The sequence below is a fragment of the Dendrobium catenatum genome, unplaced genomic scaffold (assembly GCF_001605985.2).
Source record: "Dendrobium catenatum unplaced genomic scaffold, ASM160598v2 fragScaff_scaffold_1093, whole genome shotgun sequence".
Lineage (NCBI taxonomy): Eukaryota > Viridiplantae > Streptophyta > Magnoliopsida > Asparagales > Orchidaceae > Dendrobium > Dendrobium catenatum.
The window spans coordinates 169,415-189,429 of NW_021319555.1; the positions used below are offsets into that span (position 1 = coordinate 169,415).

General features: G+C 35.8%; 1 protein-coding gene and 1 long non-coding RNA gene across 3 annotated transcripts; one reads left to right on the plus strand and one right to left on the minus strand.

Moving 5' to 3' along the window:
- The first annotated feature begins 973 nt into the window (after positions 1-973).
- Positions 974-3,997, plus strand: LOC110095714 (uncharacterized mitochondrial protein AtMg00810-like). Its single transcript, XM_020821359.1, has 3 exons — positions 974-1,022; positions 2,506-3,480; positions 3,924-3,997. The coding sequence occupies exons 1-3, from the start codon at positions 974-976 to the stop codon at positions 3,995-3,997; spliced, it is 1,098 nt and encodes a 365-aa protein (XP_020677018.1).
- A 3,732-nt stretch (positions 3,998-7,729) lies between these two features.
- Positions 7,730-8,582, minus strand: LOC110095712. 2 transcript variants are annotated; one of them, XR_003702004.1, is made up of 3 exons: positions 8,378-8,580; positions 8,187-8,271; positions 7,730-7,823 (listed from the first exon to the last, which is right to left on the minus strand). It is a non-coding gene; the product is annotated as an uncharacterized LOC110095712 (long non-coding RNA). The 2 variants fall into 2 exon arrangements; XR_003702005.1 differs by having other exon boundaries at positions 7,731-7,831; positions 8,378-8,582.
- Positions 8,583-20,015: the final 11,433 nt, after the last annotated feature.

A 20,015-nucleotide genomic window follows, 5' to 3' on the forward strand; every position in this document is an offset into this window, starting at 1 on the left:
TTATATTTTAGTTTCACTAATTTTTTCATAATTTTTGAACACTGGTATATTTCCTTAAGAAATTAGTATTTGTCAGTATAAATGGGAATATTGGATTGTTTGGTGTATGTTATGTAAACCGATTTTACCAGAGAGTTTTGGACATACTTAGCTAATTTATGAATATTTTTGTAAAATTTTTGGATTCCCAGATTTGAAGATATAAAAAATTTAGATTGATTTTATTTTTAAAATTAAATAATTAGGATACTTATTTAATCTTTTATTATAATATCCTAATCCGCTATTATATAATTTTATAAAAGCATTGCATGATAACACATAAGGGGAAAAAGAGAACAAGACTGGAGAGATATAGAGAAAGAAAAATTTTGGTTTAGGAGGTCTTAAAGCTATCTAAGCCCGTCGGTACAGTTTGGAAAATTTAAATTTTTTCGCCTCAAGGTAGGTCACACTATATCTATCTTAATTTTTAAAAATAAGTAATTTTTATAGAATTTTTTTATTAAAATTTTGTTTTCGTTACTGAAAAAAAGGAATAACTTTTCACCGGTAAAAAATTATATTGACCTTTGTATAAGGTCACATTGTGCTACAATCTTCAAGAGTCTTTCAATCTTGCTTGTAATCGACCTCGTCAATTTTCCTTAAAATCAACATTGAGCCACATGCGAATTAATTGAAGTCAATTTGATTATACGAACTAGATTTGATGACGTAAAATTTGTTCAACTCAATGAATTCTACTCACCTCGATGATTTCGATCGATTAGATTTAGTGTGTCCAGGCTCGAATCAAGTGCAAATTATCTTAATTGACATTAATCGGCTCAATTCAATTCCTTTCAAGTCAAATTAACTTCGATGAATGCAAATTTGTTGATTCAATTTAAATCGAAATGCTATATAATTGATTTGGTCTCGTATAACTCCAATAAAATAAGGCGGTCGGTGACTAAGAGGTGGTTCAACGATGGCAAGGCTAAAGTCCGGCAGTGGTCGGCGGCCGGGTGGAAATAGCGGTAGTCGGCTACTAGGTGGTGAATGACAATAAGGCTGAAGTTCGACGACTGTCGGAGGCCGGGTGGAAGTCTGGTAGCAGTCGGCGGCCAGGCGATGGTCTGACAAAGGTCGGGCCAAAGTCTGGCGACAGTCGTCGACCTGGTGGAAGTCCAACGACGGTTGGGCTAAAGCCCAGCTACAATTGGAGGACGAGTAGTGATCTGATGACGGTCAGGCTGAAGTCTGGTAGCAGTTGGGTGGAAGTTCGACTATGATCAACGGCCGAGTGGTGGTCTGACGGCAATCGATGGGGGTTTGCTAGCGATAGTGCTAATGCTCTTGAAGCCTCATAGCTCTCTCTAATCTCTAGCTAAGATCCCCCTCATATAGAGAGTGAGAGTCTATTTATAGATTTTCATTAGTGACACACTGGAGGTAAATATAGAGAATATTCGGGCTAGACGAGTGCTTAATCAGATAGCCTGTATTGATTCCCCTAATCATAGAGTGTTTTTAACTATTTAATTGCCTTAAAAATGTCGGAATTCAAAGATCTTTGGCTCGTTGGATTCGTCTCGTCGAGACACTCAATTTGACTATAAGCATGTCACATTTGGAAATTGTTTGATACTCAAAATTATGGATTGAACCTTCCAAATGCACTTCGAGTCTTTGATTTGGACTCATTTTGGCTTAGATTGTGTCAAATTTGATGTCGTTGGGTTAGTATTTTTTAGGCATTTAGTTCGACTATAAGTTTGTTGAAATCAAAGTTTAGATGGTCTCCAATTTAATTGTTGAAATTTCCAACTTGAATACGCCTCGAGATTTGTGTATGATCAAGACTATTTTTTGTGTCGTATCAAAATGAAAATCTAAAAAATTATTGCTTGATTAATGATTATGGATGTGTTGCTCTTTGACTCAAATTCCTTGCTTTCAAACGTAAACCCCTACTCTTTGAATGTTTTCCAAATTTCTTCTCTTTCAGAAACAGTTTTTTCTACATTCCAGTGAAGGGAATATTAGCAACACAATACAATAATATAATATCATTATATGGCCGCATATGTAGCGGAACATATCTGTATCTAAGTTCTATATATAGCTTTGTATTCAGTGAATAAGATAGCAATAATATTTCTCATTTTCTAATCTTCTTGTTCTCTGCTTTATACTTTCATCTGCTCTACTTCTCGTGCTTTATACTTTCAACCTGTAATCTACCGAACCGACAACCTTCGCCGAAGCTAACAAACACCAGGAATGGAGAAAGGTCATGGCATCTGAATTCTTCGCACTACAATAGCAAGGAACTTGGAGCCTTGTTCCACCGCCTCCCAACGCGTCGGTTCTAGGATGCAGATAGACCTACCGGACTAAATTCCATTCAGATGGCTCGGTTGCACGCTACAAAGCCAGACTTGTGGCACAAGGAAATCATCAAGAGTATGGACTAGACTTTAGTTGCCAAACTCCCTACAATTTGAATCCTCCTTGCAGTAGCTCTACACCACGATTGGCCAGTTCAGCAACTCGACGTTGCCAACGCTTTTCTTCACGGCAAGCTGGACGAGACAATATATATGACCCAACCCAAAGTATTTGAGGATCAAACAAATCCAAACTATGTGTGTCATCTCCACAAAGCCATATACGGTCTCAAACAAGCACCTCGCCAATGGTACAATACTCTCACGTCGTATCTAGTCTCCATCGGCTTCAACCATAGTACTTCAGATCCCTCGCTTCTCACATTGCGGCAGAACAACTCGCAAGCCTACTTCCTTGTCTACGTAGATGACATTCTCATCACAGGAAACAATATTGAGCTGATCAACAATATCATAAATCAGCTAAATCAAAAGTTCAATATGAAACAACTCGGTCCAGTTCACTCTTTCCTGGGCATTCATATTGATCGCACCCCTAATCAATTTTTTCTTTCTCAACAGGCATATGCGGAGTCTATATTACAGGTTGCTCAACTCGGCAATTGCAAACCATTAGCCAATCCTACCTGCACAAAATTGCCATCCAATCTCTCTGAGGATCCGATTCTGAGTAATCCCGCAACTTATAGGAGATTGACCGGGTCCCTCCAATACTTAACGCTCACACGACCCGATATCTCCTACAGTGTCAACCTCTTATCACAACATATGCATCAACCGCTGCATCACCACATTTATCTTCTCAAATGGCTATTACGCTATATCAAAGGTACTCTCAACTATGGTATTCCTATTATAAAATCTAATTTGCAGTTATCTTCATTTTCAGATGCCGATTGGGCTGGAGACCCTACATCCCGGAAATCCACATCTGGATTTTGTTCATTTCTCGGTGATACATTGATAGCCTGGACAGTGAAGAAGCAAACGACAGTAGCTCGGTCATCTACTGAGTCAGAATATCGTGCACTCGCCGCCCTTACAGCTGACGTCGTATGGTTGAGACGAATCCTCACTGACTTCGGTATTCCTCAATCTATGCCTACGGATTTGCACTGGCTAACAACCCAGTGTTCCATGCCCGCACGAAGCATATCGAAATAGACCACCGATTTGTTCGTGACCACATTCAACATCAAACCATTCGTCTTCTTCCCATCAACACAATTGATCAACCGGCTGACATCTTTACAAAAGCTCTCTCCACACCGTGATTTCATCATCTCCGACTCAAACTTAGTGTCACATCTGGACCCAACAGTTTGACGGGGGATATTAGCAACACAATACAATAATATAATATCATTATATGGCCGCATATGTAGCGGAACATATTTGTATCTAAGTTCTATATATAGCTTTGTATTCAGTGAATAAGATAGCAATAATATTTCTCATTTTCTAATCTTCTTGTTCTCTGCTTTATACTTTCATCTGCTCTACTTCTCGTTCTTTGAATCTCTACAGGGAATTCTACCATTAATGTTGATCTGAACAAGAAGAAGAAAGAAGCTGGAATACGATTCAAGCTGATGTCTTAGGGCAAGGTTCTGTGCAGCAGAGGGGTTTCTCATTGATATTCTACAATATCAGCAATAACATTAACTGATCTAATATTACTCTATGGCATCTTATCTAAGGCTGTGTTTGGGGAACTTTTATTACATCCAGTGAACGTACGCTCCTCTACATTCGGTTTAGGCAAAAAAAGCGTCTGTACCGAGTACCGAGTTGTACCTAATTTTTTCAAAAAACTCGGTACAGGTGCTTTTTTGCCTAAACCGAACGTAGAGGAGCGTACGTTCACTGGATAAAATAAAAGTTCGCGCACAGCTTCCTTAATGCTTCTTAAAGCAACTTTCTAACAGAAAATTTTTAATTTTTGTACTAAAAAGTTGTTTTAAAAAACAGTAAGAAAGCCATCCCAAACAAAACCTAAGTCTTCATTCGGGACGACTTTTTTTATTGCTTCTTAAAACAGAGTTTAATACAAAAAATATATAACTTTAATTATTATGAAAATGAGCAAAATTTTATAATAAAAATTTGTAGTTTTTTTTGGTCCATAGGGCTTTAATTAAGCATTTATACGTAGGTGATTTGAAGAAGGTCAATCCGCATGATATTTCTGTTCTTCAATCTATTGTGCGGAGACCGGATGTAAAGTTACATATAGCAGCACATAGTGTATATTTGTACACAATATGTACCCCACAATATAGATATAAAATTACATCCAGATTCCACAGAATAATTTCTCGTGAAATAGACCACATTTCTTGATGTTTTGATCGGGTAGTTGATTGGTTTGTCTACGAGTTGTGATTTGTGTGCTAAAATGATCACAGAAGTTTGAACGCTTTTGATCTGAACATATTTACAGGATCTGCTTTTCTTCTAAATTCTACAAATGCAAATGTCTTTTTAAATTCTACAAATTATATTGATTTCAAAATTTATGAAATCATCATGAGAATAGAACTAGCTCTTGTGAAAATCTTCATTATATTTAGAGCTAATTCAATTTAAAACTAAAAATAAGATCACTAAATAATATAAATTTTAAAAAAAATTAAATTAAATTAAGTCGAAGTGAGCTCAAATTTTTTTTTTAAAAAAATTAAATTAAGTTTCTAAGGGAAATCTCATCCAAGCATGATGACCGACACATCGGGGAAGTTGGATTTTGTCCCAACCATTGATCCACACATATAGCATGAAATACATACCCACAATCTGGCAAAAGCCTCATTGGATTATCCTCCCCTTCCTCATCATCATATTCGCCAAGGTATTCAAAGATGAAGCTGGAATACGATTCAACTAACAACGCGAGCATGACAATTAAGTCGAAGAAAGTTTTGTTAAGTATAAAGAGAATTATAATGAATGGAGGAAACCTATTATCCTTGTTTAATTTTCTCCATTTTGAGCGTGCAGGAAACATAATGATAATGGTAGCATAGCTCGGGTCGGCGTAGCTCATTTATTTATGTATATATATATATATATATATATATATCAGAAAAAAGATTTGATACTCCAAGAAAATAATTTTGATAAAGAAAGATCAACGAGTACATTTAATGATTACGCGGTATTTTTGAGAAGCAATTGCTAGCTTGTTGTGTCAGTAAGCTAACACTCGCCGAACAAATTATTTCTACTGATATAACAATTATGAACATATTAATGGAATGCCTTGGTGATCCAGAGCTCTTTTTAGAGAGATTTTTGCATTTGGCTCTGAAATTTTCCATACAAATGGTTTTAAACAAACTTATCCATCAGCAACAACCCAATCAAACAAGGGCAAAGAATCACAAAGAGAGTCAAATAGTAGTTGTTCAGTTTCAAGCGAAATCTCATCCAAGCATGACGAGCGACACATCAGAGAAGTTGGATGTTGTCGCAACCATTGATCCACACATATAACATGAAATATATACCGCAATCCGACAAAAGCCTCAATGGATTATCCTCCCCTTACTCATCATTGTCATAGTCGTCAAGGCATATTGAGCAGCAGTTGGTTGAGGCCGATTGCGGATCTTGACGGACTTGACGCATGGCTTCTGCATAGTTTGGCCAGATCACGAGTATGACATCATACTATAACAAACCCTCCCCCCAATTCCACACTAGGTCTCCTAAATTGCATCTTGTCTGCACAAGTAAACAAATCTATGGGTCAAATTATGATAAAAGTTGAACAAGAAATTTATGATGGAATGAAGTAAACGTATTGTCCTTGTTTAATTCCTTTCATTTTGAGCATGATGAAAACAAAGTGACAAGGAAGAGGAAGAAGATAATCATGACGATGGCGTAGCTCGTGTTGGCGTAGATCATTTATATAATCTCTTGAGCGCTTGATATCCATCCCTCAAAAAGTAAGGAATGCTGTAATAAAAAAACAATAAAAAATGATAATATGATTAATCTAAAAAGATTTAAATTTATTTTTTACTAAAACTCTATTTTAAGAAACAATAAAAAAATCATACTAAACGGAACCTAATATTAAACAACAAAGGTAAAATATTAGCACAATTCATCTATCGTATTAGCGTTGACAATAAACTTTCTTTTTTAAAACTTGACCAAAAGAGAATAATTAGAATTATTCATTGTCATATAACATTTATAGTAAAAAATATCATATTTATTCATGTAATATATCCTTATTATTGAGGATATTCTATTTATTGCATTTCCATTATTATTTTATTCTTTGGCCTTTATAAAGGCATATTTGTATTAGCACAAAATCATTCCAACAAAAATATAACTTTTTAGAATTTCTAATACCGCAAGAAATAAGGGGTGGCGGTGAGCCCATAGCTATTAACATAGGTTAATTTTTTTTTTTTTTTTTTGGAAAAATTAGGGGCTTAGCCGGATGAATTAAAAAAAACAGTTACAAATTACAATTGCAGAAAAGAAAAAAAAAAAGAAAAAAAAAACCACAAAATGGAAACTGGCGGTGGACCCATAGCTATTGACAAAGGTTCAAATTGTAGAAGCAAAGATATGAATTCTCTGCACAAATCATGACAATTGTAAAGGTACAATCGATTTATTCCAATTATCATTTTCTATTTTTAATGTTTAAATATTAAATAAGGGGAGGTCCCATGCTTTGCCCAAGTGGCCCAATTTAAAAAAAAAATGAAATTCTCTTTATGATTAGGATAAAGAGCTACGGAGAGAGACGGCTTTTAACCACATTGTTTAGGGAATTGTTAGCTGTTAATCACAATTAAAATGAGATATTAGTCTTAAATGGGGAAATAGATTCGAACCAACACGCCACCATAATTAGCGTCAGGCTTTAATCACTCAACTATCATTAGTGTCTATGTGCAGTTAATTAATTAATTAGTTAACAGCCGCTGCTATTTGCCCTTATATCTGTTTTGAAACATAGGCATTAAACCGAATTGACTGGAATATTTCCCAAAATGATTTATTATGGAATTACCTCAAACGTCTGCCCTAAGGGGCAAATTATTAGGTTCGGACACCAGACGTTTTCGGAGCCCAATGAAAATGCGCCACATCACCTCCCACTCGGTACTGAGCAGCACCGAACTCAGTACTGCTCGGTACAGTACCGAGCTCGGTACTGTGAAGTACCAGAACGTAAGCTGTCTCCGGTGTCCACACCCAATAATCTCTCGCCCTAAGGTAGTGTATTTGGTCTCCCAGGCCCGATGGGTGTTTTCGTCTTCTCTCTGTCTCGAAACCGAAGGTTTTCTCGAGCTCTACGTCCCGTTCAAACAGTTGCCGGCCCGCTCGTCGTGCTGGACTGCTGGTGTCCTGAACTCTTAAGTTTTTCTGATCGTGCTCGTGCATCTCTGTGCCCTAAGATACTTAATCCAGAAATTTCAGATCAGTTTGCTCATCCTTAACAATAAAATATATTAGTTCATCCTCTTGCTAGCTATTTCACTGGAGCTAAAACGATTATAATGCGTCACTACTCAGTTTTTTTACCGTAAATTTGTCGAAGCTCACATTTTGTTAATTTTCTGTTTTTTTTTTTAATTTTCTGTAAAACTACTAGAATACTCTTCTTAGGGTTTTAATTTGAGAAGCCAACAGGTAAAAATGGTTTGCAGTTCTTGCAAACAAACATAATGGCATAAGCTAGAATAATTATAACAATAAAAAAGAAACAACAATAAATATTATTTCCTTTGAGGAATGAAAAAGCTGAAAACTCACCTCCCGTCCAAAGAAGAAACCCTGGATTCGTTTGATTTGTTGGGAGAGCGAGTAGCAGCGGGCTGCCGAAATCAGCAAAAAGTGTCTGAAATCAGTAAAAATGTGTGCAAGTCATTAAAAAAAAAGGAGAATTAAACATTTAAACGGAGAGAAAGCAGGAAAAACCGAGAGTTAGAAAAATGTTAGCTTACCTGCCGACTGTCGCCGACCCGTCGCAATCCGCCGTGAGCCGCTGAAGTTGAACTGGAGGCTTTCGGCGTTCCAACGAGATTAGAAGAGAGGTTTTCGTCTGAACTGCTGAATCCTTGCGCGTCAAACACTTCCGATTTCCGCCCTTCGCCCCTTTGGCCTCCGCGAGTCCGCGACCTTAGCTAAACAGGAAAGCAGCAGCTTAGGGCATCTTCAACTGAGAACTCTATTTTTCACGTCAAAATATCGCAAAAAGCAAAAATAGCGTGATACTACTCTAATCCAACGCCATTTTTTTGCTTTTGCGCCAAGGTAACGGCCCTTCTCCTTTCCCGCATTTTTCCGATTGACAGAGAAAAATGGCGTGGGTGAACAGTGCAACGCCAATATTGACGATGCACTGTTCACCCGCAAGCAAATGGAGGATTTTTTGGCATTCGACTGGAGCGAAGGAATGACGCCAAACGCTCGTTTGGCGTTCGGTCGGAGATGCCCTTAGAGAAGAAGGGGTATTAGGTGAATAGTCATTTTCTTATTCCATAGCTGATAGCAGTACGTGTTTATAGAGTTGGCCGAACTTTAGAAGGAAGAAAGCTATTTGCTAAAATTAGTTTAAGAAGTGCTTTTAAAAAAAAAATTACAATTAGCAAGTAGTTTTTTTATAAATAATTATTTAACAAATTAAATTGCTAATGTTAAAAATAATATCTATATAATATTATATGTAAAAAACTATCTCACTCATCTCTTTCATCTTCTCTCTTATTCTTCCAATCCGGTGGCCCTCTCTCAGAATATGCCAAATGATTTAACTATTTTGCTCATTTTTTTTATTTAAATGTGCTCCTTAAACTAATTTTAGCAAATAGCTTTCTTCCTTCTAAAATTTGGTCATCCGTATTTATATAGTTGGCCGAATTTTTAAAAGAAAAAGGTTAAAATCTTACTAAGTAAAAGAAGCTTAGTTCATGAAGAGAGAGAGGGAGAAAGTAATTAAATTTCATAACTTTATTAAATTAAATTAAGTTATCATCTTCCAAACTGAGGCGGCGGCAATTCGAAGAAGTGATCCAGTGATTGTGACTTGTAAAAAATGATTGAGCAAGCTAACCCATGACATATATGAAAATTTTTTTGCAAACCGCTCCTCTTGCTCCAGCTCTCCCCACCCTTCACTCCTTCAGGCATCAACGATGCTCAAGTCCAAGAGCTGCTAATCTGCTTCTTTCACAAGATGATCAATCTTATATCCCTTGAGATAGATGATCAATTTTATATCCATACATAGAGCGGTGGCATGTGTATGTGTCTATTCCTCTTCTTCTGACCCTTCGATTCTTGCATGCATTCCATCTGGTTGAGGGTGAGAGGGCAAGAGCGCGGTCGGCTATTGCATGTTCTCCATTTGGTCAAGTGTGAGAGGTATGGATGGCAACAATCTTTGCTAGATTGACCTCTATAAGCATGCAGCATCCTCCTCTCTTGGTTCCTTCGAATCTCTCGAAAGCTCTCCTCCCTCTATCGACCACATCTCAAGTTTAGGAAAATCATAGAACTTATAGCTCCTTACGATAGTGTAGAAGTCACCTCTAGGATTTCTCTTAAGTGGATGTCGGATGACAATGTTGACTCAACCTCGATCGCATTGATTTGATCTAAATTGAATAGGTTTACACCAAATTGAATTTAATTTATTCAACTTCAAGTCAATGAAGGCTAATTCAATCTAAATCATTTTAAATCATATTTCAAGTCAATGAAGGCTAATTCAATCTCAATCATTTTAAATCGTGTTATGTCGAGTCAATTCAGCTCAATGACCATTGGCTCGACTCGACTTGTGTTCAATTCGACCTCGACGATTTTGATCGGCATAAATTAATACACTTTGAATTAATTAAAATTACATCAACACCAATTAAACCAACTCGAACCCAATCCGAAGCCATCAACTTCGATTGATGCTGGCCAGCTCGTTTGAGTTAATTTGAATCAAATTAGTGTTAATTAAATTAAATGGGCTTAATTTAAATCAAAACTATTTAAATAAAAATTAAGTTTGACACTAATTGAACTTGATCAAATTCATACTCAATTTTAAAATTAAAATAACCTCAATCGGCTTCCATTTATTTAATCAAGTGAGTTTTAAATTAAAATAAAATCAATGTGGTCCAAATTATGTTAAATCGGATTATACCGAGCCGATTTAGTTAGATATTGTCAATCAAAGGAACAAAATATCATTCTGAAAGATGAACACAATGTTCTACGAAAATATTTGAAAAGAGAAATGAGATTTTGAAGTTTTATCGTTCTTGCAATCAAATGCAACAATGAGAATAGTATATCATCTTGGGAGATGAACATAATATTCTGCAAAAGATATGAAAGAAAGCATGGATTTCAAAAATTGCGTCATTTTTACAATCAAATACGACAAAGAGAATATAATATCATCTTGAAAGATGATAACGACATTCTACAAAGATATTTGAAAATAGAAATTAATTTTGGAAAGACTTTCTATGTTTCGAAATATCTTTCTCATATCCTACGAGAGTAAAATAGGATTATTTTATCTGGAGTTATAGGTTCTCCAAAAGAACAAGCCCTTATGATTAATTACATCCCAAGAAAAGTTAATCTCCTGAGAACACTCTCGATTAAAATAGTGAAGAATATTTTTAGAATTTCAAAGTTTAAGGCAAAGATCAGAGGATTTTAGAATATTAAAAATGGATAGGATCAAAGTCGAGTAATTATTTATGGAATTGAAGGAGTAAGAGTAAAGAGGATTAGAATTCTGAGACAAATTAAAAGTGCTCCAATCTATCCTATAGTTGGGCTTTAATATTTTTGAACGATATTTATTTTGTTCAAGTTGAAATTTTATTAAAAAATTGAACTAATATTCTTGATCACCGCATCAGGAGAATGCCCAAAAGATGAGTGGTTATGATATAGGACTCAAATTCAGATCTGAGGTGAATGACTATAGGTAGCAATTCAAACCTAATCTAACAAAATGCAAAGGGGCTAGAAGGCCCAACTCCTCTAGACTTATAATCCTTCCTCGATAGGACTGCCAACTAAGCGCCACCAAGTGCATTGAAATTATATCTGGTCATATGAGTTGCAAGAGAAGATGGCTTGTTGTTTTAAGAAGAAGATTGGGATTGACATCTAAGAAATCCTAGTGACCCCGGATTATGAGTGGTGGATCATGCTTCTAAAACTAAATGCAGTTAATGTTTTATTTATAGTGGTTTGTTAATGTGGTGGAGATTTTATCATTTATATCTTCTTACTTATCTTTCTATGTTTTTAAAGGGGCTTTGTTTTGTTTAGAATAGAAAACTTTTTCCCTAAACACTAGTGAGCATGGCTTTTAAAACCGGACCGGACCGGCCGGTTCAACCGGTTGAACCGCGAACCGGCCGGCCGGCCGGTTACGGTTCAAATGAAAACCTGCTTTCCAGAAAACTAGGATAAACCCGTTCGAACCGGCGGTTCCACCGCCAAACAGCCGAACCAGTCCCGGTTTTTTATAACCGGCCGAAAAGCTTATACGCGGAGAGGAAAAAAAACGCGTCGACGTCTGCTCGACTCTTCGGCTTCGAGCTTCAACGGAGGAAAAAAAAAAACTCATTTGAAGCCTTCGACCACTTCTTCCCCGACGGCGTGCAAAGCTAACAGCGTCGATGCCATGGCTACACCAATCCGTCTGTTACTGCAAGGGAGGCAGTAGAACCCTAGACCGATTCCAGCCTCTGTAGAAGAAATCAATGGGAAAGCAGTGGCCTTTAAGTGTGCTCGGTTGCGGATTAAGTTAAAATGGCGCGAAACAGCTTTCGAGTTGGTGCTGAACGGAATGATTAGGTTTTATGAGGAAGAGGGAATGTGAATGTGAGCCTCGTGAGCTGAATGATGCCCATTGCACTTAACTGATCTATTATTTTTATCTTTTTCCCTTCGATCTCTGTGTTTTTCGGTTATTTACTTATTTTTCATCTCTCTTTTCTTCTACTATTTATATGGCCATATGGGGGAATGAGAAAGGTATCTGAAGGTGGATGAAGCCCGGCCGAGAGTTCTACTTGTTTGAGAATTTTTGCAGTAAGTTGAAAAAGAAAGCTTTGCTTGCAGTTTTCTACCATGTAGTTTTCTATCTGACATAGTTTTCTACCTTGCATTTTTTATGTTGTAGTTTTTTTACCTTGGGTTTTAATTTGTGTATATGATTTTATTATAATATTTAAATATAATAAATATTTATTACGTCATCCGGTTCAACCCCGGTTCGACCTCGGTCGAACCATCAAACCGCTAACATCTCCTTCTTCCGATTCATTGACCGGTCCAGATTTCAAAGCCGAGCTAGTGAGAACTAATCTCCAGGCAAGCTGCAAGTGTCTATCGTACACCAGTTTATGTTTTCCTTTTATGTAAAATCAGAGAAGTTTTAGTGTATAAAACGCAAAGTTTTAAATGTCGGTCAAAGTTCTAGTGAAAATTATTTTATTTCCTAACTAAGCGTTTCAATTTTCAGTTCTAGTCAAAGTTGTAATTAAATGGGTTTTATTTTTATTTTGGATTTGAGTTTGCAATTAATGAATTAAAATTTATAATGAAAAGAAAATGATAAATGATATAGAGCATGAATAGTTAAAGATAATACAAACAAACAATATATAAAGAGATATATAAAAAGAACTAAAGAACTTAATCCCTTAACCTGGAGTATAAGGTTACTAGGTTAACATCTAATGTATGTTGGATTTTTAGGTAGATAGATGTTTGAAAGTTACAAACTACCCTACCTGGTAGGTATGACGTCCCCGGTCAAGATCCCATGGTTGTCCATCGCCCCGGGTTCGTCAATGTACATAATCTACTGGTCGAATGTCGACCTAAGGATCCTTGTCAGTAAACATGGGTTACCTCATCCAAGGGGACCTCATAGGCTTAGAGAACCTAACCCTAGGCTGACAATTAGAAGGTGCACAGGCTATGGATGTTGAACATATGTCTATGTTATATAGCCTAGGGTGTCGACCTTATGCTATATGCATTGTTCATGAAGAATGAAGGCTAGTACAAACCTGGTGCCTAAGGCTTCTATCAACACTCCGCATCACCTATCGGGGTCACAAGTGCAGTGGATTTGTATTCCGAGTCATTATAATCTATGAACGAAGATATAGTTGAACCTACGTATATTCAATCATATGATATGAGGTGTCATAGTATAATTCCTATAGATAGAAGGTTAATGTTTTGTCGTAAGGAATATATACATGAAAAAGAGTGTATCCATAACATTGTAGATGAAACAAAGAGAGTTTCAAATTACACTTTTACCTAAAAGATATCAAGTCATAGCATCATGGTTATCATATATACCTAAAAAAAAACATGAATATTTTAGAAAACATAAGTTCTAAGAAGCTTCTATCAAAGCAAGACATGTAAACATTGAATCAAATTAGTAATATCTAACTACAACACAAGGACCAATCATGGCAAATTATTAAACTGGAAAAATAGTAACCTTAAGTGCATGGTGGAATGCATTAACATAATACAAAATAGAACCTCTCCAAATAGAATGAAAGAAAACTTGACAATTTTTGCTTAATCAAAATCTCATTTCTAGGACACAATTACGGGCAAATACAAGTAACCATTACATACCAAAATAGCTCTTTGAACTTCTGTTAATCATAAATACAAATGAAAAATACAAAATTCTCTATTTATGATAAGTGACATATGTTTCAACAAATAGAAATATTGTATATGTGAGTAAGTGAATATTCTGATTACAATATAATTTGGTAGAATCGTGGCAATTGCCTTCATAAGGTTGTTAATAGTTGTATATATATTTGAATAGACAGTTAATTATGCAAAAATGAAGGCTATACATTATGACTTAAAGTCTTCCTTGCTCCAGAATAGTGTTCTGGAAAAGAAATTGTAATTTGAGTAAAGAAATGACTCCAGATTACATTTTTCTTACAAAAAAATTATGATACAGCAAACAGGGAGAAATGACTATGCCTTATGGAAGAATAAGTGTACTATTTGCTCAAGTATATAAAATGTAATAATAAAAAAAAAGAATCATGTGTGATATTAAAACTGTTTTCAATAATACAATAAACTAAGAACTGCAATCACAAAAAAATGCATTAATTCGGCTTGTAAACAAGGGGTAATGCGACAAACGGATGTGACGAACATAAAATTGGAATTCACGTTGCTATAACAAAGCTACATCGTTGATATTATTGCTCACTTTCATACATATTTCTTTTATACAACAGTTTAGAGCAGTAATTCAGTCTCGCAAGCCAGAATATGAGACAAAAATAGTTTACATAACGCAAGTAAAATGAAAAAGAAATACTGTTGAATCCTTCCAGTGATGGTTAATAAAATGGCTTTAAACAGATAAACGCTTCGCCAAATAATCGTTTTAGCTCGAGTGAAATAATCAGCAAGAGGATGAACTAATATATTTTATTGGTAAGGATGAGCAAACTGATTTGAAATTTCTGGATTAAGTATAAAAAAAAATAAAAAAAAAATTTGTATTCAAGCGAACAAATTAATTCATTAAAACTTTAGGCGAGGTATTAACGTGACTTAGATCTTATCCATACCTCTCACACTCGACCAAATGGAGAACATGCAATAGCCGTCCGCCCCCTTGCCCTCTCACACTCGACCAGACGGAATACTACAAAGAATCGAAGGGTTAGACGAAGAGAGGAAGAGACACATACGCATGCCGCTGCCTTGCCCTAGGTTCAATCAAATGGGGGAGACACGCACGCACGCCAGCACCCCCCTCTCTCTCGCGTGTGCGACTCAGCCAAACGGAAAATTAGTACGTGCGATATCCGGACCATTCGGAGACAAATCCGGACGCACCAGGTCATCCGGATGCACTGGGGTCGAGGTGACTTGGCGCGATTCGCCTCAGAACAAATTCGGATATCACACATAATAATTTGCCCGGCCGAACAGGAGGAAACGCACAAGTCGGTCCCATTGATGCCCTAAATGCACTAAGAGAGCTTAATTACCATCTTATCCTTCTTAATCTAAGAGTTAGAATCATCTTGTAGGGTTTGAGAAGTAATTTTACGGCTGATTATTGTGAAATGACTAATTTGATGAATAGAATTTGCCAATTTTTAGTTGGATTGAATTTAACTATGATGAATTACATTAATTATTCTTCAATTTATTTTAAATTAATTCAAAATGAGTTGATTTTGTGTTATTTAAGTTCAGTTCGATTTATTTGCGTTTTATTATATTCAAACTGAGTTAATTTGATTTTGAAAGGTTTGATTGTAAAATAAAATGACTAAGATTATGATTTAATTGATTTTAGATTAATTTTGATCAAACGTACTTACCAAATTTTAAAATGAATTTGTATTTTTTTCAGATTAATTTAGTGCACATCGAACCTACGCCGACTAGCTTGTCCTTAAATAAATTTTTTCTTTAAATTGGGTTCGATTAAATTAATTTCATTTTAAATAGCTTTGATTTAATTTTAGTGAATTGAAGATGAATTAATTTAGGCCCATCAAAGTCGTCGAAGTCTAATTGACCTCGAGTCGAGTCGAGTCGAGCCAACAGACATTGAGTTGAATTGACTCAACATAGCACGATTTAAAAAGATTTAGATTGAATTAGCATTCATTAACTTGAAGTCGAATTAAATAAATTTAAATTGGTGTAAACCTATTCGATTGAAATCAAATCAATACGATCGAGTTTGAGCCAACATTGTGTCATCCGATGTTCACCTAAGGGAAATCTTAGAGGTGACTTCTACACTAAAGTAAGGATCCCTAAGTTCTAGGAGAACCATAGAGGAAGATATATCGTTTTATTATCATGATTTTGATTATGAAAGTAATGATACCTTATCCAAATTATTATAGTTAAACACTTGATCAAACATCATTTTGATCATCCGGGATCATATGTTATCCTTTCCTGAGTTGACTATGATAATCAGGATAAATTCAAAAGTTTGTAATTCGAACCTATTAAGGTGATATTTTTGCCCCTTGAGATGACATATTATTCATAATGAAGTGTTCAATTTCAAAATTAAAATTCTAAAAAATTAAGTTCTCTTCTCTTAAAGCTAATTAAACCTTTTTTTCAAAACAACAATTTTTCAATCAAACACCTTCCAGGTTTTCTATCTAATCCCGCTTTATTTCTAGCACTAGACATCTCGTCCATATCAACAATCTGATTCTACATAATTCATCAACCAAGATTCAAGATAGAAATTCGGCCAACTTGGCAAAAAAAGGCATGCCGGTTATTGAATTAAAAAGAAGACATGGCCCAAGATGTAAGGAAACGAGTTTTCAGAGCAAAAAAATGCAAACAAACTTACAGCCACAGGCGGCAGCCTAAAAGAGAGGATGAGATCCGAGAGGAGCTTCGGCCTTCGAGTTCCAAGAATGAACAAAAAAGGCGATCTGAGAGAGTTAAAGGCCGATAGTTGAGAAGCTATCAGTGAAGCCTGCGGCAAGACTGAAGGGCAAGAGAGATTACCTGCGTGAAGAGAGGATGAGAGCCGGGACTCGGGAGTAGCTTCGGCTTTCTAGTTCGAACCCTCGCCTCGTGGCTTCGGTGACTGTGTTGCGTGCGTGAATAGATGAATGAAGTAGGGTTGGGCAATGCCAAAGATAAGGGCAAAAAAAATCCTTTCTTTCCTTCAATCCTTGACGGGCTTAAACGGAGTGGTAAAATTGAGGGAAATATGGACTTTAAGTGGTATATCAGTAAATTTAATAGTTTGGGTGTTAAATATGTATTTTTTATAGTTTCAAGTGTTATGTATGTAAAAATCCCAAAAAAAAATTAGGTAGGGGGTAAAATACCGAAATTGCCCCCTTCTTATTTTTTTCTAGCGGGAACGTGGTCCATACCGTTGGCCAAAAAGTTTATGACTCCATTAATGGATAACACCCATTTTGCTGGAATTCTGCTCAAAACCAGCATAAATACTGCTGTCAAAGGCAAGATTTTTAATAGGAATAGGTTTATAACTAAAATAAGTAAATAGAGCTTAATACGAATATAATTTAAATATGAGTAACTATATGATTTAAAATAATATTTTCTGAGAAATGAAAATCATTTTTAAGTTTTAAAATCAGTTTTATATTTTCTAAAGAAAACAAAAAATTAAACTATATTTTTTTCCTTAAAAAATGTAAAAACTTATTATGTTTTAAAAATTAAAACTATATTTATTTTATTTTCTCATTTTTTTTTATTTATGCATGCAACACAAGCACCGAAGCCACGAGGCGATGGTTGGAACTCGTAGGCCGAAGCTACTCTTAAGTCCTATCTCTCATCCTCTCTTAACACAGATAATCTCTCTCGCCCTTCAGTCTTGCTACAGGCTTCACCAATCGTGGTTCATACTTCTCACATCTTGGCCTTTAACTCTCTTAGGATTGCCTTTTTTTGTTCATATTTGGAACTCGAAGGCCGAAGTAACTCGCTCTCATCCTCTCTTTTAGGCTACCGCTCGAAGCTGTAAGTTCGTTTGCCTTTTATGCTCTGAAAAACTCGTTTCCTTGCATCTTGGGCCATGTCTTCTTTTCAATTAATTAGGCTACTTTGAATAGAAGCATTAAGGCCTATTCTGAAATCAAATTAGGCCACTTCTAAGTGGTAGTAAGCTATATTTTTTAACCAAAAATCTAAAAACTAATGGGCAACTCTGAAGAGGAGTCGTAAACATCATCCAAAATAAAACTACTAGGCAACTCTGAAGATGGGTCGTAAGCTCCTTCTCAATTAAAATCATTAGACAACTCCTAAATGGAGCCGTAAGCCCCAAACTAAAAAAAACATAATGATCAACTCCTAAAAATAACTATAAGCCCCAAATTAAACAAACCAACCATGATAACTTTGAATGGAAGCAGTAAGATGTGTTTTAACTTAAATTGAACTACTTCTAATAAAAGTTGTAAGCCCCAAACTTTAAAAACTTAAAAACAAAAAAATGTATATGCCTTCAGCGACTGTTTGACAGGGGTAATAAATTTGAAACTAAATTCAGCTCGCAAACAACGAATATCGTGTTTGGTGCATCATTAAATTTAGACTCAAATAATCTTTTGTCAGCAAGGGTAGAGAGAGGGTAGTTGAGTGATTAAAACTATCCCTTTTATAGAGGCACTAATTATAGTTGAATGATTAAAGTCTAGCGATGAGGTATATATTACCTAATCTCACTTTAATCACTCAACTATCATTAGTACCTCTATAAGATGGGTAGTTTTAATCACTCAACTATCCTCTCCTGATTCCCCTCTCTATTTACGAAACCCTACCTAATTGCTCTGGAGCTCCCTTCTCTACTTGCGAACGCCTCCTTCCGACTCTGGAGCCTTGCGGCTGCCTACAGGACCCCGACACCCTGCCCTACTTGAACCAACATGCATATCTCGTTGAACTCCAATTTCGACCTTCTGCCGCTTGTGCGATCTAAGCCGAACATAGCAACTCCCCCGAGCCACCAACCCCTTTTATCCTTTCCTCTCGACAAGCAGATATACTCCCTCGCTTTTCTCTCTTTCTTCCTTTCCTTTCTTACTTTCTTTCCTTTCTTCTTTCTTTTTCTCTTGTTCTTCCCTCCTCCGTATCTTTGCAAGCTTCAAACTGGTTAGCAAGATTCTCTTAAATTTCCTTCAAAACAGTTTCTTTTATATACAAGGATTCTTCCCTCCATTTCCAATTCACTCAGAATGCAAAGTTGTTCTTCTTCTGTGAGTGTAGAGCTCCCAGTAGCGCAGAGGCACTAGCTCCAGTGATTCCTTGAGAAGCGTCAGGAATGTAAATTAAAACTTAAATTATCTAGCTCCATTATTTTTCTTTGATTTTAGGATAATGGCCAACTTACTTATTAACAAGTAATATGGCCTTAAAACTGCATGGTTTGAAATTTCTAAAGATCTACTAGCATAAACTTATTTTTGCTGCTATTAAGATTGTGCAGCACCATGAAATTCGAAATCCTAAAGCTTGGAAGAAAGAAAATGCAAAATTATGTTTGTCAAAACGCAAGGGTAACTCTCTATGCTAACCACTATGGTCCATCCAAGCTTAGTTGTTGCAGTTCAATTGATCTTGGTTTGGAGGTTCTGCATTAATTAGGATCATAGTGCAAAATTTCGGGTAAATTCCTATGTTAGAAAGGCATACTTCTAATATAATTTTTTAAATTTACTTGTTTATATATTGATTCTAAACACCATGAGAGCACATTAAGTACAATTCATTCAAGCTGGGGCCTGATATCCGGACCACAGATAGTTTTTAAACTTGTAAAAGAGAAAAAATCTCTAAATAGATCTGTAAAGTATGTCAAAGAATGGAAAGGTTTTTAAGCTAAGCTATAGCTGTTAATAAAATCTTATCAATTTTATTGTCGAGTTACAACAAAGAATCTTCAAGAATTTGATTAGCAAGAGTTTGAACTTCATCATAATTAAGACTGAAATTTATTAAAAAATAAAAATTAATTTCAGATGGGGTAACAGAAACATTCTCCCAAAACGAAGGATG